Consider the following 23,159-nt stretch of genomic DNA (forward strand, 5'->3'; position numbering starts at 1 on the left):
GACGTATGGTGGTGATGGAGACTGGTGCATTAATTACCCTTGTTCTGGCAAGCAGAGGGCAAGGTCTGTAGAAGGGAAGCTGACAGGGGGGCAGCTCTTTGGAAAGGGAGTGAAGTGTGTGTGCAGGCTATAGGGAATGAACTCCAGATTACCTTAATTGCCCTTCTTAATGTACATTTTGCAGGAATGAAGGAAGTCTTCTACAGGAGTTTTATTAATGTAGAGCATACAGGTCTTCTTCTCCATAGCCTGCTCCAGAGCTGCGTTTTTTGGTTTTACCTTCAGAACTGATCTGCCATCTCCTAGTATTTTTTATTGTAATTTTTTCTCTAAAATGAAATATGCTCTTCTTTTTCTGTGTCTCTCAGTTTGATCCTTTTCTGCAGTTTGTCACTTCCCAGTACCCTCTGAATCTTTATTTTGCTGTTTAAATAAACCCCCAGGTTTTAATCACTTTAGGTCATCTTATTACTGTGTTGTACCAATTGGCATTGCAACTTATCTGCAAAGTTTGTTACCATCTGGAAAGGTTCTCTGTGGATCTCAAACATCTCAGTTCTGCTTCTGTTTCTGAGTAGTGTCAGAACTAATTTCAATCTTTGCAGTATCCCACTAATCAAGACTTGCAGTCCATTTCTGTTTATTGCTTTAACTTCTGGGAACATTAGTCTAAATTGACACAGCACTTTTCAGTGTGGCAGTTGGAGGGTTTCCCAGCCCGGGGAATGCTCATCTTTTTATCTATTTATTTGTTTTTATTTTCTGCTTTAGGCTTTTCTGTTTTCTTATTATGACTAGTCATTGTGTTTCAGGTTACATTGTAGTGTTTCTGTCCAAGCCAATTTGAGTTGATTTTGGAGAGTAGCAGTCTTGAGAGAGTTTTTTTGTCAAATATTTTACTATTATTCATGTAGTACATCTGTTGCTTTGCCCTTGATCTGATCCTTTCAAAACTGCACGATAAAGCTGGTTGCTTTTGACTGACAACACTTACTAGTGCAATCCCCCAGGGTGCTTATTTTCCACGATTGCAGTTCTCTCCCTGGATTGTGATTTCAATTCCTTGTCCCCCATTCACTTATTATTGTATTTCATAGAATCATAGAATGGCCTGGGTTGGAAGGGACTTTAGAGATCATCAAGTTCCAACCTCCCACCATGGGCAGGAACACCTTCCGCTATCCCTGGTTGCTCAGAGCCCCATCCAGCCTGGCCTTGGACACTTCCAGGGATCCAGGGGCAGCCACAGCTTCTCTGGGCACCCTTTGCCAGGAACTCAGCACCCTGACAGGGAAAAAATTATTTCTAATCTATAATCTAAACCTGCTCTAGTTTAGTTTGAAGCTATTCCCCCTTGTCCTGTCACTCCAGGCTCTTAAAAATAGACTTTCTTTTTTGCTCCTTTAGGCAGTGGAAGGCTGCAGTTAGGTCACCCTAAAACTTCTCTTTTCCAGGCTGAAAAATCCAAGTTCTCCCATTCCTCTGCTCACCCTGGTGCCTCCTCTGGGCTCTCTGAGCAGCCCCAGGTCCCTGCTGTGCTGGCCCAGGCTGGGGTTGCAGGTGGCTCTCCCTGAGGGCAGAGGGGCAGAATCCCCTCCCTGCTGCCCCCCCGGGCTTGGGGCCGGCGGCTCTCGGGCCGGGCAGGGCCGGCTCTGCCCCGCAGCTCCCCCGGGGCTCTCCCGGGCTGCTCTTCACTTCTTCATTCCCAGCCTGGATCGGTCCTGAGGGTTGCCCCAAAGCAGATGCAGCTCTAGCACTTGGTCTTGTTAAACCTCATGATAGTCCCATGTGCCAGCTTCCTGATTTCTCTGTGGATAAAAATTACTTTTTCAGAGTAATCAATGTCTGGGTTGCTCTTGCCACTTTACTGGCGATTGTTTTCTCTAAAAGCACTGCTCAAATACCCAGACTTCTCAAATGTTCAGTTTAGTCATTGTCCCAGTATTCTCATTGTCCACAACCTTGCTTGGTCTGGGATGAATGTGTATGGTTTTTATGACTTTTACTTCAGTACTTATTTTTATAAATTTTTGCTTTCTTACAGTTTTCTTAAAAAGCTAGTTTCTTGTTGAGAAGGCTTGAAACCATAATAGCAATTCGTATCAGTCCCTTGATTGGCCATCTCTACCATCATACACCTTTAAGTGAATGCTCCAGTTGGTGGTTTTGTAAGCATTAAAGTGCTTCTTTCCCCTCTCCTCTTTTTGCTTCAGTTGTTTCTGAGAAAAAAAAACAGTACTAAGCAAATCTGTTGGATGATGCTGCGCCAGAGTTTTTTAATATCCGGGTGTGGCTTCAAACCACAGATTGAGATAGTATGTCTCATTTCAGTGGTGTGGCAGGGAGTGCTGATAACCCCCACCAGGCATTTCTTTTTTTATACTTTATGTAATGTGCTGCCAGGAGTACTGAGTTCAGTGATATAAACTCCTGATAACATTTTGAAATATCAGAGAAGCCAAGTTTTTCTTATTCTATCAGGTGTGCCATGTGTTTTTTCCACAAGGATTTGGCTGCTGCTGGTAGGAAGGTGAGCTGCAGCAAAAGAAGTGTCCGTGGGGGTTTGCCAGCAGTGCTCCAGCAAGGCTCTGCACCTCCACACTGCCTTCTGCTGTGCCACTGCCCAGCCTGAGGGCAGAACTCTGCTCCTTGTTGCCCTGCATTTGGGAAGGCACTTCAGTGAGAAAAACCTCAAGTGAAATACCTACAGTAGTTCCTGTGTTCTTGCACTTCTGAAATTCCACATTCTTAGCTCTTGATGTTATTTGTTTTCCTTAGATTTTTTATTCCCTGTGACCTGTCTGTATGCTCAGGAAGGACTCTCTGAAAGAGTGTGGTCTCTCTTGAGAAACAAAAAAAGGAAAAACAAACCCAACTGATCTGCTAAAATATGCTAGGGAAGTGTATCATTAATATTAATGCTTGTTAAAAGTTAAATGTGAGTGTAAAGCAGGCAGGATGTGTTTTGCTGCTGTGTGCCCCTTGCTGGAGCTCTGGCAGTCAGAGCAGGTGGTCACAGCCCCAGTCCTGGGGGACACCAGATGCTTCTTTGTCTGGCAGGGGCAATATGATGTCCTGGATACAGCACTGTGTGCGAGGGTAGGTTCTGTCTTTTCTTTGTGCCCGTTGAGGAGTTGTGTCAAGTTTATTTAATTTCCTTGTGGTTTGGCTTTCCTTACAAGTGGTGACATGGGAATGTTACACATCATCCCTTTCCTTCAGAGCTGTTCAGGTCATCTAATGCTGCTGTAAAAATCATTGCTGCTTTGTCTTGTTCTGTTACTGATTAATATGGGAGCTGTGAGACATGCTACTCACATTCCAGAGCTTGCTATGGTGTTTTTATGTGTGGGATATTAAATGTTGCTTGTGTCCCCCTCCCCTTCCCCCCAGTACTGATGTTTTTCCAAAGTACAAGCAGAACATCAGCTATTGGCAGATTTGCTCTGTAACTTCCTTTGTTAAGAAGCATGAAGCACTGACACCAGTGTTGGAGTGAAACACTTACTGTATATAGTGACCTAGAAATTACACTTAATATCTTAACCACTATAATTCTTATGCTCTTTTTTTGAGAAGAGAGCTTTCTAATGCTGTCTCATCAGTTTAATGCTAGAAGAAATCTTTTGGGGATTTCGGTGTGTAAACATTTCCTAAGTCAAAGTTCTTTCTGTACAGAGCCCTTGACTCCAAGGAAAAAATTTATTTGCAGAGAGGAATAAAGCAAAGGTTATCAATTGCAGGTTTCCTGTGTTTTTGATGGGTAGCTCTTGATAGTATCTCTTAAATGTCTAATTGAGACACTGCTGCTTGAGGTAGAATTTTTAGAAAGTCTAAAGAGCTGTTCATCTTTTAGAAATGCCTGTGGTGGGAATAGCTGAGCAGGAGCAGTGAGACTGGATACTTGAAGCAGATGAAAAAGGGAGGTCAGTGTTTGGCTTTTGCTAGGACTTACTGTGAGATTCTACTCAATACTTTTAGTCCAATGGCCTGTATTGCTGCTCTTAGTTATTCTGCATGATCTGTGTAGCACAGGGAGTCCAGTATCACACCCCCAGCACCTTGTGCCCAGCTGCATGCTTATGAACTCTGCTGTTCTGCCCCTCAGACAGATGGGGCTTCACTTACAATCCTGCTTGCTTCCCAGTCAGATCAGCTTGAGTTGTCATCTTAATCTTGATTTCTTCTAAAATCCATTATTTTCTCAGGATCCATCTTACTGCAGGCTGAATCAAAAGGAGCAGGCAGTCTGAGTCTACATGTGTGCAGGTAGTTTTGTCTTTCAAAGAGTGTAGCAGTAATCTTGAGAACTGTGGAAAGGGAGTACCATTAAGGTAGTCAAAACATTGTTGAAGGCTTTCTGTGATACCAGCAAGCCCATAAGTGCTGTTTTGTTTTAAATCTAGCTTGACGCCTTTTAATCTTCTTGTCTGATAGTGAAATTCCTTTTGGATATAAAGGTGATGGCACTTTTTTGGACAAAATCAGGAACATCTGCTGGTGTCTTTTAAATTGTGCTGTGTTGCTCTTCCTAGCAGTTCTTGACACCCTCTTGTTTGGTTAATGCTTTACCATCTGTTAACTTGATGATATTGTAATGAGAAGGGAGTTTATTGGTGAATCTCTGAGAGCATTAAAACATTGCTTTTGCATCCCTTTTCCTCTTTCAGCTCTACATATCCTGATGTATTTCTATTCTTCTGCTTTAAATTTTGCCAAGGTTGTTACTCTGTGTTTGCAGTCTCTCTGAAATTCATATTCTGCTTTAAGCTCATTCTTGCAAGGACTGAGAAATGAGTTGTTGACTGTATAGAACTTCAAGTGCTGAAGATTATGCTTATCTAATTTTCTCCTTGTGCATGTGCATTCCCTCATTTAACTGAGGAAAAATGTAATGTATTTCATGCCGTGTGCTGCAGTGCCATGTACAGGTGCTGCCTGCAGGATGATGTAGGCATTTAATTTGCTCAAGACAAAGTGATTTTGCCATAAGTGGTGTTTTATATCTGTTACTCTGAATATAAAAGTCAGGGTTGAATGGAAGAAGCAGAAAGCTTTAATGTGAAGTGCACTAGTTTTAGCCTTTCTGTCTCACTGCATCAAGAATCATCCTCTCCTGATTTTGTGATACAAGCTTGGACAATTTTTTGTGTATTTTATGCACTAAAACTTGTAGAACCAGTGAGGAGAGTACTGTACCCTGAACATTATTGTGTAGAGGTCTTTGTTATTGGTCTATTCTGTTATTGTTCCAACTGTAGTAATCCTTACTTTTAATTACTGCTTATGAAAAACATCACTCTCTGGTATCTAGCAGGAGCTGTGGCTCCTAAAGACAATAAGAATTGTGGGGAGAGAGTCTTCAGCATGGCATGCTGCTTTCTGTCAGTACTTGCTGTCTTCTTCCTTACATAGTAGGAGTTCCTCAAAATGGTTGTTGACTGGTTATTTTGAGATTCCTACAGATCCTTTTTAAAAAACAGCATTTAAGCATTAAATTAATGCTGTTGAGTTTTGCTGGTTGGCTGGGGGGTTTTTTTGGGTTTTATTTTGTTTTTTCTTACTAAAGCCAGATACAGTGATTAGAAATTGTAGGTAATTCCCATTACTTGCCCTAATATACATTCAGTGATAGCATGTGTGGTCAGCCATCCAGAATACTGCTTTGTTGTCTGTGCCCTTTGATATTAAATTAATATTTCATTTTGCAGAAGAGCAGTTGCATCACCTTGGTGCTTATGGTAGGCTGCACCTCTTGCTTTCTTTCATGTGTAACAGTGGAGTAAGGCACCCCTCTTCCTGAACAGCTGCAAAACACAAACAAGGCCAGATGTGAGGACTTGAGGAATTCTCTGAAACAATTCAAATCTTAACATGAAAGGTGTATAGTTTGTTTTATATTCACAGTGAACATATCATTTGGAATATTTTTCCTACAGGAATATTCTACATTCTAGGCTATGCAGTAGGATAACTAATCTTGAACTAGGAACTCCAACTGAAATGTTGAAGAAAAGCTAAATTGGGCTGCTTCAGGAAAAGCTGAATTTCATTTTAGAGCTGATCCATTCTAAAAACTAAAAACTGAAAATCTGTCCTAGAAACATTGAAACATGGAAATACCAAGCAACCTTTAGGAATAAATGTTAAATATATTGAAGTTTGGATGAATGTTTAGATGCAAATGAAAGCATATACATAAAAATGTATATCAGCAATTAGGCTGCAAATATATTAGCAAGTGGCTTAGATGTGTTGCTTTCAGGAATAGCTATCAGCTGTTATAAATTCTGTTCACAGTTTTTCTTTGGCATTTGTGATTTAGATCCATCTCATTTTACCTCTCTTCTGAATACAGTTCTGAAAACTAGAACACTTTTTATCATGTTGATATTACAAGGGTATTGCTCCAGAGTCCTTTAGCATACAAAGAAATGTTGCTTAATGGAATTCTTCCAGTAATGTCAAATTTGTACAGATCTCTTAAGATTTGTGTTATGAATTCTTGTGCAGTGTAATGAACAAGAGGTTTGAAATGTTTTCAGACAATGAGACCAAATTTTTATTCAGTTTAAGGTAGAAACACAATGTGGTTGGTAAACTGCTGCATATAAACTGTGATTTGAATTTTGTCCAAATATGTAAAAGCTTTAAAATAAATTTTTGTTGTATTTCTAGATATACAGAACTGTCATAGCTGTTCATCTTAACTGATGGATAAACAGAGGAGTCACCTTCCAATTCTAATTTGAGGATCACATCAAAGTGGAGCCAGTCCTAATAATGTGGTCTGGCAAAATCTCTGCTGTGATTTGATGAAGCATTTTGGTTTTTAAACATGTCATCATGAGCTGTGTGAATTTAGTTAAAACAAATGCATAAGTTTATTCTAAATTGGTTTTTTTTTCACCAAGATGAATAACTGACTGGGATCTGTGATTACTCATTTTTAATACTATGCTCCCTTACACTTTTACTGGTGGTTTTTGTGTTTGATAAATGTGTGTTAGAGAAATTAAGTACAGTTATTGTAAGGTATTAATTTACTCTCTGATTTAATGTTTCACACTGGATTTTTACAGTGAAAGTTTTGCTGCTGCTCCCCCACCTCTTTTTTCCCATTACTTGAGTAACATTGTGCTTAAAATAAAGCTGTCACTTGTTATCATTGAGGGATGAATCTCCAATATTTGGTGTTTAAATAAAACCATAGCTGTTAAAATGAGACAGTGTATAAGAATTCAAATCTTCTTAAAATATAGCTTCACATCTTTAGGCCATCTTCAGCATTTCCCAATCTTCTTGAGAGTAAGAAACCAAGTAGATGATCTAGATGGGGCAGAAAAACATAGCAGAGAGAGGAGTTTCATGGGAAGCATCAGCAGAAAGTAAACAGCTTAATGTTTAACTCAAAATAACTCAAACTTTTTCCCTGGAAATTGGGATGAATTGTAAATGATGAACTAGAGAAGTCTCTTCTTTAAGGGGTTTTTGTGGCTGAAAATGAGAAAAACTGGGACCATATTAATGTAAATTAGTATCAGTGCAGGACTCTTAATGTTTTCTTTCTGATGGCCATGAACTCTGAGATGCCAGGTTTTTGCGTAGGTGCTTGGCCATGTGTACATGGGCGTGTTCCAGGAGTTTGGAGTTGCTTATTTCCACTGTAAGAGAATGTGATAATTCCTGTTATTCTGGAAGTTAACTATTGACAATTCTAACTAACACTGGTATTTGCTTGGCTGGAGTCATAAAACTATAGGGAAAGGTATTGACCCTTTTTAGGGCTGATATGCATTGTTATGTGTGGGTTTTTGCCAAGCTGTATTGTTAGGGAATCTAAACAATTTTGCATATCCCAAGCCCCTTCCTGAGCCCTGTAAAAATTAGGTCATTGCTTCTGTTCACATCTGTTTACAAAAGGGTTGAGGGGTTTTTTTTAATAGGTAAATAGGCATGATTCAATAATATCTGGGATCATATCTTCCACTTGGGTAGTCCTTCTAATTAATTTATGGCTTGCTGTGGGGTTTTTTGCACATAGTCTCTGCAGTGATTAATCAGAATTCTAAAACTGGCAGCCCATAGCAGTGTTACAAATGACAAAGCCAAACCTAAAAGTTGTAACCAGTTAACTTACTCTGGCTTCTTTAGAGTTATTTGTAGAGACAAGTACTCCTCATCCCTGGGAAGGATCAGATGTACTTGAAATGATGATAACTGAATGAAACTTCTGATTTTTGTTATGCCAAGGGAGCAATTAATGGAAGATACCCTGTGGCAATGGTGACCAGTGCTAGCTTTAGGCTGTTTTGCATTCAAATTGGATAAAAATGGTTACTGAGCCCTGTATTTGCTCAGGAACTCTGCACTAGTACTTTTTACAGTAACTACCATGTGGTAGGTACATAATTATCTTTCATTGAGCCCCACTACACTGGGGAAAAAATGGAAGAGAGTAGAGAGAATATGGAAAGGTACCATTGAGGATGACAGAATCATAGAATGGCCTGAGTTGGATAGGACCTTAAAGGTCATCAAGTTCCAGCCTCCCACCTTCCACTGTCCCAGGTTGCTCAGAGCCCCATCCAGCCTGGCTTTGGACCATTCCAGGGATCCAAGGGCAGCCACAGCTTCTTTGGGCACCCTGGCCAGGGCCTCCCCACCTTCACAGGGAGGAATTTCTTCCCAGTATCCCATCTAACCCTGCCCTCTGGCAGTTTGAATCCATTTCTCCTCGTCCTGTCAAACCAGGCCCTTGTAAATACTCTCTCTCCACCTTTTCTGTCAGCTCCTTCAGGTACTGAAAAGTCACACTGAGGTCACCCTGAAGCTTCTCTTCTCCAGGCTGAACAATCCCAGCTGTGCCAGCCTTTCCTCCCAGCAGAGCTGCTCATCCTGGTGCCTCCTTTGGACTCTCTCCAGCAGCTCCAGGTCCTCCCCAGGGCCCCAGGGCTGGAGGCAGCTCTGCAGATGGGGTCTCACCTGAGGGGCAGAGGGCCAGAATTGCCTCCCTTGGCCTGCTTTGCTTCTCTGGCTTCTCCTTCTCCCTGACCTCTGGTTGCTTTCTATTCTGCTTTTCTCTATGTGACAGCATAGCATTGTTTTGGCTCTGATACAGACTTCATGTTCACTTTTTCCTTGCACCTCTAAGGTTCTGCAACAGAGTTGGTCTTAGAAATCCTCCCAGTGGGAGAGGCAGCTTCAGCACTGGAGCATCGTGGCTCCCGTGGGATGGTAGCTTGTGGGAAGTGTATATGAATTTATTTTTCCATCTAGTTGGAGGTGCTAAATGCCTGTATAAAAAAAGTGAGGCAGAGCTGTGAGTGCTTCAGAGAGGAGCTGAGAAGTCTGGCTCTCAACTTCGTGCTAAGTCTTGCTGACTTTTGAGTGCGGTAGCAAGAGGAAGATGAGCAGGGAGGTACACATCTGGGAATCGTGGCAGCTTGTCATTAGGTGTGATGAAGGCAAAAGTATCTCAAAGATGACCTAGTTTAACAACTGAGGGAGAGAGTGGAGGATTGTGGGAAGCTGCTGTTCTCTTTCTCTTAGAGAAAAATGCAGCTTGAAAGAACGATGAGCCACTTTTGTTCCTCAAAAGAGTCATAGTGTACATGAAAAGAGATGTTGGAGGGATTAAAGCTGGAACGGATTAATATTCACCAGAACCAAAGAATTGGATTAGTGGCTGTGTGCTGTAGGCTACACAATTATAGAAGGCAACTAGCAACAACAAGAACAAAAAACTGAGAAAGAGCTTTTGAAAGGAGAGAAATTTTCTTATTGGAGTGATGGAAAATAAGACCTATTCTTACTTTAATTGCATTAAATGAAGTCAATAAAATCCAACACACTTGTGGGTATACTTCTATGAAACATTTACTTTATATTAAACAGTTTTTTGATTTAAACAATGCTGCTAATTATTGAAAGGTGCTCTGGATGTATTGCTCTAAAGAGCATATGTTACCATAAATTACCATTGGCCATACATTAGCTGCTTTTACAGTTGGGATTCTTCTGATAGCAGATGAATTGGTTAAAACTGTAAAAGAGAACAAAACCAAAAGGTGCTCAATCTGTTCATCATGTTTCTGGATTATTAAAATACTTCAGTGTGTGAGGAAAGAAGGAAAAATAAGGAGCTGCCTGTAGGAGAAACAGAGTATGCAAAAGTTGGAGGTAAGGCTACTATAATAGAGAGGGTATATAAAGATAAGAGGATATAGTGGGTTTTTTTAATGTTATATGAGATAAGCCAGGGAGAAAATGTAAATGATAATTGCTTTGGAATCTCTGTCACTGATAGGAAGAGTCTACACCAGGAGTATTGCAAAAGGGAACATAAAATGAGATAGTTTTGTGTTACTTTTGAGTAGTACTTTCACAGGTAATAAATTTTTTTTAAATCTGTGATTTTCTGCTTGAGAACACCATAAACGGTTTCATGTTGCTCATGTCCCAGCCCAGTACTGTTTGGAGCATGAAGAAATGTAAATGATAAAGAAGCACACAAGATAAAAAAATGGACACAAGGCAGTGCTCCAGCCTCCTGGTACTGCCAGCAGCTTTGGCATGTGCCTGTGGTGTGGGTTGGTCCTTACTGATGGTCCTTACTGCAAGGGTTAGAAATGCCCTTTGGCCTCCAGCCTCATTTATTCTTTCCCCAGGTGATTTTGTGCTCTTGTTGTGTAATGTACATGGCCAAAGCTTTGGTCCTGCCCACACCTCTTGCTCTCCCCCTGTCACTCTGGGAGCAAACTGCACAGGATCCTCCAAGCTCCAGCACCAGCCATGGGTTTTTTTCCTCCCATTTTCTTTACCCTGGAAGTAAACAAATGTTTTTTTTTTTTTTTTTTTTGTGGAAGGGTATCAACTGGGTGATTTTATTATCTTGAGATCATAATTTCAGGATTATAGAGGTTGTATTTATTTCGGTGTTGGGCACATGGAGATTTTAATCAGAGATTGAAGTCTCCTGAATAACTGGCTGCTACCATACAGTGAAGGAATGAGCAACAGTACAACCACTGGTACAGAAGACAGCAGAAGAGCCCTGCTGTCAGGAGGGACTGACTGCAAGCAGATCCTTGACATTCTTCTTGCCTTTAGAAAAATGTCTGTGGCTGGATATCAGGAGAAAAGAGTAGAAGAGATTTAGTTTTGAACATGGACCTGTAAAGTTGCCCACCCTCTTGGGTAAGAGGAGTGGATCTCTGGGGTCCTGAAGAATAGAGGCAGCAGGGCCCATATCTTTATAGCCCTCAGTCTGCTAGATGGTCACCAGGGTAAAAAATTAATGTTTTATTCACTCTCTGAATGTAACACAGGGCAGGCTGGTCTTCTGTCTTTTCTACATCCTTCCAAAGCTTGGTGAGTTAGATGGTTATGTATAAGTGGCGTGGCAAAAGTCCCTCACAAAACTGTCTTGCATAGAATAGAAAAAACACTTTTGTTCTGAGGAGACTGTACTATCAGCATGGACTAAAGATTAAAGCACACTGATTTTTGTACCTGTGGCTACTTTCTGTGTAATCTCCTGTTTTGAGAAATAAAGATAAGATTAGTAAAACATTCCTCATATCTGATTCTATTGCAGTGATAGTAGAGAATATTATTTCTTTCTCTGTGGCCTTATGAAATGTAAGAGTTAGGCTAAACCCAAATATTTATTTTTATTGTTTTCCAAAGGATTCATCCCCCTGAGTTTTTCAAGAACAAATATGCTGTGGATGAAGCCTACTATGTGACTGAGGTGAGTTGTCTGTAGCTCTGAATATTTTTTTCTGTGAATACAAAATCAGTGAGAGGCAATGACTTTGCTTAATTTTAATCCCCTTCTTCCTGGGTGTCTCCTGACTTGGTGGGATCTTCTCTCCCTTCCCTGTTACTGGAAAATGTCCTTTTATCTTACAAAGCACTTCTAAATTTTTTTTAAGGCTGCTCTTTTGATCTCAACATACTTCTTTATCCAAAGGCAGTTTCATAAACATGTCCTGTGCATGATAAGACCTGTCAGTGTTTGGCTTTATCCAACTAAAACAAGTCACTAAATCACTTTTTTGGAATGCCTTGGAGATTTGTGGAGATGCTGTCAAGGAAGTTCCATGTCCTAGCTTGGACTTGGGAGCCTACATTCATTTTATGCCTCCAAAAAGCTGTTGGGAAAGGCTGCCTGCCTCACTCTTATTTTCTTCAGAATTATCTTATTACTTGAATAAGCAAATAAATTCACATTTCTGGGTGCAAGTGTGCCTTGCTTAGTTAGGTTTCTGATTTAATTTCTGAGCAGATGTTTGTACACTTGTGCACCTGGCCAGCAGTCGTTCCTGTGGTAGGAGGGCTCAGCAGGTGAGGACAGTATTCCTGCCAAGCTCTGTGTGTGACATTCATGGAGAGCAGCTTGAAGAAGACTCCTCTGATTCTTCTGTTCCTGTAGAACCCTAATTCAGACTCTCCAGACCACAAGTTTTGCTCTCATCAGCTGTGAGGAGATTTCAGTAGAGTTTGATCTGTATGTCAGGAGCTGGGAGTAGAGGGAGCTGTGGAGAGGTTGATTTTTGCCATATGTGAGTTGGAGTCTTGTAGTGTCCAGGTGCTCCAGTGCTCATCTGTCAGATGGTGAAAATTGCAAGTGGAAAATGCATGTTTTATTTTTAAAAATCACATTTTTAAAAATCACATTCACCTTAGTTGTTTTAGGTCACTTTCTGTCAACAAATGTTCTGTTCTCTGCTTTTATACTGCTTAAAAACTTCATTGATGGGAAAAAGAGCTCTTTATGTGGACCAGTAAATAAATTAAAAAATGAAGGCTGCTTTTGGCTTGGACTGCATGTGTTTGCAAGTAGGAAGCTGTTGAGGCTTGCAGCATAACTGTTCAGCTCTCAATGGTTCCTTCAGCTTTTGGCTTTTTTTGCCAAGGAATTTGTTTTCCACCATCAGGAGACCAGGAGCCTTTTTTATAAAATAGCTTTACATCAGTGAATGACCAACGTGTGTAAATGTGTTATCCTGATATTTCATGGGATTAAGAAACAAAAAAAATAAAGGGTGGAATTGATATTTTTGAGCTTCACTGCCATACACTTTCTTTTGTTAATATTTTTGGTGTGCTATTAAGATGGTTTAAAGTTGATAGAATATTGCTCCATGCAGCTATGTCATGTGTTCATTGCCTCAAAATATGTGTAATTCAGCACCCACCCTTCTGCAGCTGCTCTGAAAACCCAGCACTCTACAAGCCCAGTGATTTTGTTCTCAGTTTGTGAATATTTGAAGGAGGCTGAAGGAGCCTAATAAAAGGATTAGTAAGTAGAAGTGACCCAGTGAGAATAACAGTAAATATTCTTTGCTAAACATTTAGCACATTGTAACATAATAATATCAATGCAAATGTTGTATGTGCAGGATAGAGCACCCTGGTGTTCCTTATTTCTGTGTGACATTACAACTTTTTGGCTCCTATGTTGTGTCTTCCTAATGATGACAATAGACATGGGTTATAGTTGGTATTTATGTCTTTAAAGGACACAATGAACTTGATCACTGTCAATATTTTGTATTCTGCTGTCTCTTGTTGCATGTCTCAGGTAATACTACAATATCTGAAAGGTACCAGAGGAACAGTTTTGTCTTTGTAGCTCATTTACTTTATGTGCAGTGAATATTGATGAAATTGGTATCAATGTGGTTATGTGGAAGAAAAAGACAAATAACAGTAATCTAAACCCTCTTTTTAGCTATCCAGTGTATTGGCTTCAAAGAAACCTGCTGTACTTCTCACTTTGGTAAGTCAAATTTGGAAAGTACTACATTTCTTCTATAAGGATACCAGTTTATGCAGCATTTCTTTGCACTGTCATTCGCTCTATTTTCCTCCCCATTTTACACCAAATTAGAGGTCACCTGTGTACAACAATCTAATCTTCTGGCCCCTCCATGGCTTCAAGATTTGTAGCCTCTGGCATCATCCCATGTGCACTCTGTCTGCCAAAAGCTGTTTTGGTTTTCTGGTAAAACATGGCAAGCCTATTGACCATGGTGGCCTCCAACCTCCCTTTCCTTTCACGCTGTTCTGGTCATGTCATGGGCAGGTTTGGGCCTTTCTGTGGGAATCCCACAAAGCTTCAGGGAATACTTTTTTTCTATAGAGCGGTTTAGTAAGAGCAGCTTCTGGGAGGAATGAGGCAATATCAAATGCTTGCTGAGTATTTTGAATGGTGCTTGCTTATTTCTTGGGAAGAAGCATGAATGAATGAGGGTGAAGGCTGCAAGTTTCTCCTTCCCATCACCTCCCAGCTGCTCCCCTGCTTTACAGGTGTTCTGTAAACTCCTACTATCTGTTTTATTGTCTCTAATATTTATAAAAATTATTTGCTGACTCTGAGCTTTCCCTTACAGCAGATGACGTAGCAGCTCCTGGATCTCTTTTTTCCCCATGATAGAGACCAGACAGAAATCATAACAAAACAGTCCCTCCTTAGGAAAGTACATGGCCTCAGATCTCAGAATTCTTTATCCATTAAAAACAGAGGCCCTAAATAGTTTTCAGTCTTTCTTTCACTTATATTTGTATGCACACATATACTCTTAAATGATGCCCCTATGGCCTAATTTCATGTTCTTTAAGAGAAATGAGAGAAATGGAATGTCTGACTATCTTGTGTTCTTACTGTGCATTTCTTCACATGGAGTTGTTGAGTGGTTATCACTCTGGGAGCATCCTGTTGTAATCAGGAATTCTCACATAATTTGTGGCTGAGAGGAGGGTGCTGTGGTGCTTTCACATTCCTCCCACTGCTGTGAAGAAGCATTCAGAGGAGGGAAGAGCTCTTCTCTGTCTGCTGCTGAATGGAAACCTGGTCCTCTCCTCCTGTGGTCTCGTTCCAGAGCTGCTGCTCTGCAGGGTTCCCCAGGCACATGTCAGAAGTGTTCATCTGCTGTGTAGCAGCCAAAATACTCTTGCTTATGCTGCTTGCTTGAATGGAAGGCTGTAGGGGAGCAGCAAGCAAATTTAAGTAGTAACAAAGCAAATTTAGTTTGCCAAGGCAGGGCATAATAATTTATTTTAATATTAAATTACCCTAGAAGAAGCTTTTCTATTTTTCATTCTTATGCCCTGTATAATTATATTATAGGTCTCACACCTCTCTCTTAAGACATAAGGACATTAGAAATCCAAGCTTGTCTTTTTCCTAAGCAGCACATCCTGAGTTCCTGAGTTCTGTGCTGGTTTTCCATGGAACTGATTATTTCTTATATTGGACTGTGTTTGAACAGTCAGGGGTTTTTTATTTATAGTGATTCAGGTAAACTTATGTGTAAGTTTTCCCAAATACTTACTGCAATCAAGTTCTCCCCATGATTTAAATTTTAAATACACGTGTTTGGCTCAGAATCACAGTTCCTTTTTCCTCTCTTTCCTCCCAGCGTGGTGTTAATACTGATAGTGGAAATGTCTCCAAAGAAGCTTCCTTTGAGGGGATCAGCCAGTAAGTGACACAGCTTTTTTGTACATTAATTGTTACATGGTTATGTTGAATTCATTTTAAATTTCAAATTAAATTATGTTTTTTCTTGATGGAAGGATGTTGAATGGCAGATCATATGCTAAACATTTTATTTCCAAAGAAGTTTTGATACATGTTTCTAATGACTTGAAATACAGTCAGGGTTTTTTTTTTTTTGAAATCTCTCTTGCATCTAAGTTAATCCAAATTTTCTCTTTGTCTGTGTTTATACTGTAGCTATTTAAAACCAAGTAGACCCATCCTCATACATCCATTTCCACTTTTGTGATTGGAATATTTGATTTTTAGATTGAAGAAAAATTAATCTTTAAGAGTAGCCTCTTTTTCTTACTGAGTTTCTTGTACATTATTAATCTAGATATTATGGATTCTGGTAATGCACAGTCTTCTGCAAAAATGTTACATTACAGGTGTAAAATAAATTCACAAATCAGAAGAAAAAGGAATAATAATTTCTCTGTCTAGATGTGAGCTTCTAGTGTCCTTAGCTGTCTTTTTATGAAGTTTGGCTACTAGTGAGGTAAAAATATCTTCCTGCATGCAGTATTTTGAAAGGGCAGTAAATAGAAATACATCACAGCTTGCTCTGGGATGTGAGGATGATGGCCTCAGTTTTTAATGAAATACAACTGTCTGTTCTGTTACAATATCTTTTAAAGAAGATAATTTTCTGTTTTTAGCTCAAGTGTATGGCAAAAACAAACAGACCCCCCCTCATTAAAAGGCCTGCTAAAAGAAGCAGTTGTGCTGAGATGTTGTTCATTGACTCCCAGACACCTCACTGTATTTTTTCCATCCTCCTCTGTCAGCAGCATGTTAATTCTACAGTGAGGATGGTAGGGCACAGAATTTGCTGCAAGTCTGGGCACTCATTTGTGTAATCTGAGCATGCTTTCTGCTGGGATTGTTTCTTTGTGTCAAGTGATCTGAAATCTGGAATCTGATTTCATAATTATTTCATAATGTTCTCCCCTCTGTATCCTAAATGGGAGTTTAGTGCTTCTGTCAGGGATATTGGGAACAAGGTGCCAGTCATTTAGACACCTTTTGCTGCCCACTGAGTTAAATATGAAGTATTCCACAGTACACTCAGGTCACTTCTAACTAGTGTTTGGTGTCCTCTCTGCTGTTACAACCAGTGTGAGTTCTATTGCTTTGTCCAAGTAGATGTTCATCTTACACTCTCCACATACAGGGGGACTCCAAAATCTGTGTGGAGCAGTATCTCCAGTTTTATCTGATACACCTCCATATGAAATACAAACAGTTAATAACTTTACCAGCAATTCTTTATTGGAATGATGTACAAAAGTCTGTTTGAACTATCAAAACCCCCTTTTTTACCCTGAATTTCACTAAACTCTGTTTAAAGAGTTTAATTAGTAGCCCATTCACTAGTCAACATTAGGCTGGAAAGCCACTCCATTCAGCACTTCATTTGAGATTTTACATGAGTGTCTCCTACAGCCCTGAATGATATTTAAGCATTGGCTTCTCAGTGAGTGCTGAGTGTGCTCCCTGTGTGCTCCAGGAGTGCTTCTCCATTCCTAGCAGGGATTTCCAGCTGTCAGCAGTTATTTCTCTTTGAGACTTGGCACATGCTCATCCCTCTCCACCCCCAGGCACTGGGTCATTCATTGTGCTGCCTTTGACAGGTCTGGTTGGTGCCTTCCCCTCCCAAGCTCACAGGATGGAAGAGCATGCACTGATTTTGTTGTTGGATCAACTCCCCTCTTCTGACAGAGACCATGCCTTCAAACCACTTGGCACTCCAATCTTTGATTTCCCTGGTTCTGTTTGTGTCTTCTCCTGGGCTGTGGTGGTTCTGGTGAGCTCCTGCTTGCTCCATGTGCAGGGGGTGACTGATGGTCTGGAGGAGGGGGTGAGCTTCCTTTTAAACTCTGCTTGCCTCAGAATTTTGTAACTGTCTATATGAACCAGTCCATTTCATATTTGTTCTCCATACAGACCCTAATCAAATTCAGCTTTCCTGCTTTCCTGCTTCTCCACCTCTCCTGTAGCAAATATATCTTTATAGAAAGATATATTTCAGATGTATTGATTGTTTCCAAGAGGATTTCACCCAGAGCAATGTGTTCCTTCAAAGTGTGCTCCCTCCTGCCTGCCTGTGGCTGTACCTTGCTGGCTCTCAGTTCAAGCTCAGCCAGGCTCTGCCCTGGCCATGATGCTCTGTTTTTTGCCTAATCTCCTGTTTGTTTTGTTTTCTGGCTTCCTGGCTGAGATCTATTTTCTTGCTAGGACCATTTTGTGTTTCTCTTGCTTCCATATGTCTTTTTTTCTCCTAGGCTGACCTGGCCCAGTGGGGGTAGGGGATGTGGGTATGTTTCATGGTGGATAATAATGAAAATAATGTCTAATTTCCTGAAAAGGGTGAATCTTGATCTCTTTGCAGGCAATTCATCTGCGTCTGTCAGAAGCTGTCTTTTTCTTGCCCTAGTGATGTTGCTTCCCTGACTTACTTTTTGAACCCTTTGAACTTCTGCTGGAACATTATTACTTAAGCTATTTGGTTAATTTTTCTACTGTCATAAATAGTCATTTGAGACAAAATGACTGCTGTGGTCGTGGGTTATTTCTGTGCCCTGAGGATCACCCTGAAGTTATTTTTGTCGTGTTAGCAATAGCTAAGCTTGATTCTATCCTGGTTATAGAATCTATAGGGGTGAATTATTTCCTGGTTTCCATTAGTTTATGTATAGCTCTCTCATACAGCAAGGGATGTTGCCCTTCAGAAAAGCTGGTCTGTTGCTGCAGGCTGTGGAACAGAGGCCAGTGGCACCTGGAAAGTTCCCTGCTCAGCAGAGGGGCACTGAGGGACCAGCCTGGGACAGGGATTAAGACAGGAGACCTGGATCCTGTCCTGGTGCTGCTCCTGGTAACCCCCCTCAGGTCAGCTCTGTTTGCATCTCCTAGGAATCCTGCAGAAGGGGATTGCTCACTTGCCCCAGAAGGCTGAAGCATAGAAGGCAGATTTCTAAAGATTTCTAGTGCTTTCTTTTCTAGAAATTCATATTTCTGTTTGCTAATAGAGGCCAGCTCTGTGTTGGCAGGGTTTTTTTCCCTAATTCATGGATCCATTCTTCAAATGTGCATGATTTTCTTTCATCTAATCATGTCAGTTATGTAGTCCTTGTAAAAATGCTTTGAGAGGATGTGACTCACCATACAGAAAATGTATTTTTAACCTGTAGGGTTGAACAGTAATGTACCATATACTTTAAATCACTGTTGAATAAATCTTTGTTCGCCGTGTTGGCAGGGTTTTTTTCATCCTCAGAGTCAATTGAGGTAAGTGATGGACAGTTTAAGCAATGCATCTACTGTTTAAAGTTTTGCAGTGAATTCCTCCTTTCATATTGGATAGCCAGACCAGGTCATCAGGACAAAGACTCTCCATGTTGAAGAAGAGAAGAAATTCTAACATTGTGTATCAGTATGTTTTAGTTTTTTATCACTGTAGACACACACAGTGTATTCATTAAACTGACAAAAAGAAGTCTCATTATACAGTGCTTTTATATGGGAGGTGTAGATTTCTAGGGTTGTTTTAACTAATGAATTTGTCTTGCATGTGAAAGGACAACTGAGTATGAAATCAATTTGGACATGCCTTAAAGTGTAGTATTTCTTTGTTCTGCATTGATTAAATGAGAGCATTAATATGTTACAGATTGCAGCTGTAGCAAATGCCAATTTGTTTTCTTCCTCAAGTCCACATATCTCATCATCTAAGTATTGTCAATTTGCAAATTGCAGAAAAATGTAGAATTAGATTGCACTGCCTAATCCCCCTAGCATTAGGGTAGTACATGTTTTGTTATGAGTAAGTTGTTTGCTGTCTAGTGAGATCAAAACTTTGCTGGGAGGCCATGGCCAGATGATTTTATGTAGGGTTTTGTGCACAAATTATGTGAATTAAACACCATTTCTATACTCATACTGTTGGTGGTGAAAAGCTCTTCCTGTTGAGTTCAAGCAGTACCTTTCAGGATGTGGTTGGTTTGTTTGGCTGCCTTGCTGGTAGATGTCCTGGTGCTGGCCAGGGCAGGGTTGATTTTCTGCAGGAGGGGGCACGGCCAGGACCCAGGTGTTGTTCTGTCTCAGCTCATGTCAGGGCTGGGGCTGGGGAAGGGACTCTCTCTTGCTTTGGAGAAGGGTGTTTCTGCAGAGAAATGTGGTGGGCAGAATGGTCCCATTGGGTGTTTTGTTTATTGTCAAGGGTTTTCCATGTAAATCTTTTCTTTGACTTATACCTTTTGTTCTTAATTTTGTTGCTGTTACTGTTCATTTTCTTATCTCATTGCTTTTTCCCCAAAATTATTTTTGTCTCGACCCATGATCTTTGCCTTTTGTACTTCCACTGGGAGGGGGAGGGGAAGCAAGTGGTTCTAGTAGGAGCACTAAAGAAGGAAGATGGGATGACTTTTGAAGGACTATTCTGCTCCAAAGGTTTGAAAGTTAACCCCTGAAGAGCTACAGGACCCTGTAAAAGTGGAAAAATATGTGACAGCAGAAAAGCTGTGGCAGTTCCAGAGAGGCACAGAGTTATGCAACATGCTGGGCTCTGGCTGTGATTTATCAGACACTAGACAGCACCCTCGGGGGGAGGAGGAGGAGGAAAGCAGAGCAACAAGCACTGTGGGCACTCCCAACTGCAGCTGAGCCAGAGGAACAGCCTTGCCAGGAGCAGTTGCACCTGTACAGACAAAGAAATCCAAGACAATCCATTTGCTTAGAGAGGGATGAAGACGAAGCCGGGCCCTCACAACAGGAAGAAGAGGCCGAGCCAGAGATCCCTATCCCCAGGTGAGCTGGGAGATGTGCAAAAAGATTTCAGCTGCCAGTTGGGAGAGCCCCTGGTGACCCAGCTGTTCCCATGCTGGAATATTGTGGCCCACAATATGAAATCAAGGAGTGAAGCCAAGCAGCTGGGATTTGTGTCCCAGGATGTGGAATTGACCAGGGGATTAGAAAATGAACAGAAACTCAGTCTCTGGAGTCAACTCCTGTCCAGCATGAGGGGAAGGTATTCTCTCAAGGATGGTCTAGTAATGCAAAGAGACAAATGGAACACCTTATGGAGGAAGGTATCCTGTCCCTGAGAGAGTTAGCTGTGCTGGAAGTGCTCTGTAAGTATTCAAACAAGCAGTCCCCTGTAAATCCAGATGGCATCCAGTATACACAGCCATGTGGTGGAAGTTCCTATGGAGCATGTATGCCAACTCACTGGCAGTGAGCTCGTGAAATAACAACAGCCAGTGGATAATTTGGTTATCAAATGCAAGCTATGTGAAGAAAGTTGCACCACGGTTCTGCATCACATCTGTGGAAAGACTGTCCAAGGTTGTCCAACAGTTTAAAGAGGACCACCAAAAATGTAAAGAAGTCCCATGCCCTGCCAGTACAGACCAGTCCCTGGTATTGGGAGCAAGTGCTCCCCTGCTTGAGGGAGAGGGGACACACCATGAGGTAATCTGTGGTTTTACCTGCATGATCATGGGGAGGACATGAGGAAGGGAAACCCCACCCCTGCCCTGGGAGCACAGCTATGTGAGTTAAAAGGAGGAACAACCACCACAGGAAATCAGCCAAGGATAAAAGCAGCTCCAGTTTCCAGTGGGCAAGTCCTCAGACAGAAGGGCTGATGTAAATTTTATCAATTGGCACTGAAGCACAGCTCCCCTGGCACCCCGAGTGCCAGTGCTGGGCTGGATGTTCAGAGAAGTCCCTTCCACACATCCTGGCCCTGATCCCGTGTGCAGTGAGTGGCTGGCTCTGATCACACCTTGAGCAGGAAACCCCAATTGCCCAGGGATCTCAAAGGTTACCAGGAACAGGCCTGAAGGTGAAAATTGCAGGTCACCACCATCAGAGGAGGAGAAGGTGACGTGCTGAGGAGGCCCCAGCATGTAATCAGCTCCAGAAAAAGAAAAGCAATGCTCTCTCTGCACTGCTGTACCACAGAGAGAGCTGAAAATGGAAAGCTGCTGCAGGGAGTCCTACACAAGGAGTCACAAAAGCTCCTGAGGGACGAGGTGGATCAAGTCAGGTTGCAGAGCTGGAAGCCTCCAGCTGGCCTTGGATATCACTGAAAGAGAGAAATGGCCAACACTGCCTCTACACTGGCTCGTGGGTGGTGGCAAATGCCCTTGGGGTGGCTGGACTGGTGGGAGAAGAGCAGTTGGCAGCAGAGAGGGGAAACCATCAGGGCTGCTGAGCTGGGGCAGAGCATCAGTGCCTGGGCAGAGACCATGGCTGGCCAAGTCCTTCCTGCAGGGCTGCCAAAGGACACCACAACAGCAGAGAGGTGGATTGGGCTGCCAGATCAAAGGGCTCAGGTGGATCTGGACTGGCAAGGCTGAGTTATTTCTGGCTTGGTGGGCCCATGACACCTCAGGTCATCAGGGAAAAGATGCAAAATCCAGATGGGTTTGTGATGGAGGGGTGGCTTTACCACAGACTCCATCTCCAGGTTATCCATGACTGAAACGTGCACTGCAGCCAAGCAGGGCCAGAGGGGTAAATCCACATTGTGTGTGAGGGACAATGGGGGAAATATAAATAATGGGGGTCTGGGAAAGTGATGGCATCGTGCTCCTGCCAGACCCACCAAGGCAAGCCCTGTGTGCTGACAGTGGTGGAACAACCACTGCATGGCTGGAGATTCATCCTTTGCCTGAGCACAGTCCTGGAAAACAAGTCCTGTGGAGACAGGGCACCCCAGAAAGAGCTGAGTCAGGCAGTGGGGCTCGTTTCTGAAATGGCCTCATGGACACCTTGGCCAGAGAGCCCAGCACTGGGTGGGTGTTTCATGTTCCCTGTCACAGACCTGCCTCTGGGAAAGTCAAATGCTGCAGTGGAATGTTCAAAACCACTGACAGCAGTGGGTGGGGGGACCTTTGGACATTGGGATCCACATTCAGCAGTGGCCACCTGGGTAGTTTTCACTGGAGGCTCTGCCAGTGGAGCTGGCCCTGCTCAGTCAGAAGCTCCAGGTACCTTAGCAGGAATAAAGTCCCCATGATGCATGTGAGAAATGTGTCAGGGAAGGCAGTGTGGATTTGTCCTGCCTCAGGCCAAGGCAAACCCATGAGTGGGACTGCTTTTGCTCAAGGACCTGGTGCACTTGGTGGGTGATGAAGAGGGATTTGGTTTTTGGGTGAGAGCAGTTTGTAATGTTGAATTGTATAATATAGGTTGAATGACACTGTCACTGTGTGCCATTGGTACCATGGACAGTGAGCATGGATTGCTCCGATACCAGCTGTGAGCTCCTGGTGCAGCAACCAGCACACCAGCTCTCCTGGCCTGGGTGGCATCTAGGATACATAGAGCACACAGCCATGGACCCATGGATGTTGTTTACACCCATTCATGTCATTGCTGGGGCCAGGAGGAAGGGACCCTCTTGCTTTGGAAGAGTGTTCCTTCCTGTTGAGAAACATTTTGGGCAGAACAGTCTGGTGTTTTGTTTATTGTTGAGGTTTTTTCCATGTAAGTTGTTTTTTTTCCTTACACCTTTTGTTATTAATATTGTTGCTGTTACTGTATGCTTTCTTATCTCGTTGCTGCTTCCAGTAAATTTATCTTATCTCAACCCATGATC

General features: G+C 42.0%; 1 protein-coding gene across 2 annotated transcripts in view; it reads left to right on the forward strand.

Annotated features, from left to right (window-relative positions):
* The window catches only part of PEPD (peptidase D), a 152,474-nt gene that overhangs the window by 11,606 nt on the left and 117,709 nt on the right, over positions 1-23,159 (forward strand). For both annotated transcript variants that reach the window (XM_030227782.2, XM_018920784.3), the window contains exons 4-6: positions 11,692-11,755; positions 13,742-13,789; positions 15,432-15,493. In XM_030227782.2, coding sequence (XP_030083642.1) covers positions 11,692-11,755; positions 13,742-13,789; positions 15,432-15,493 — 174 coding nt within the window. The remainder of the gene's footprint in view (positions 1-11,691; positions 11,756-13,741; positions 13,790-15,431; positions 15,494-23,159) is intronic.

Source organism: Serinus canaria, chromosome 11, assembly GCF_022539315.1.
Source record: "Serinus canaria isolate serCan28SL12 chromosome 11, serCan2020, whole genome shotgun sequence".
Taxonomy (NCBI): domain Eukaryota; kingdom Metazoa; phylum Chordata; class Aves; order Passeriformes; family Fringillidae; genus Serinus; species Serinus canaria.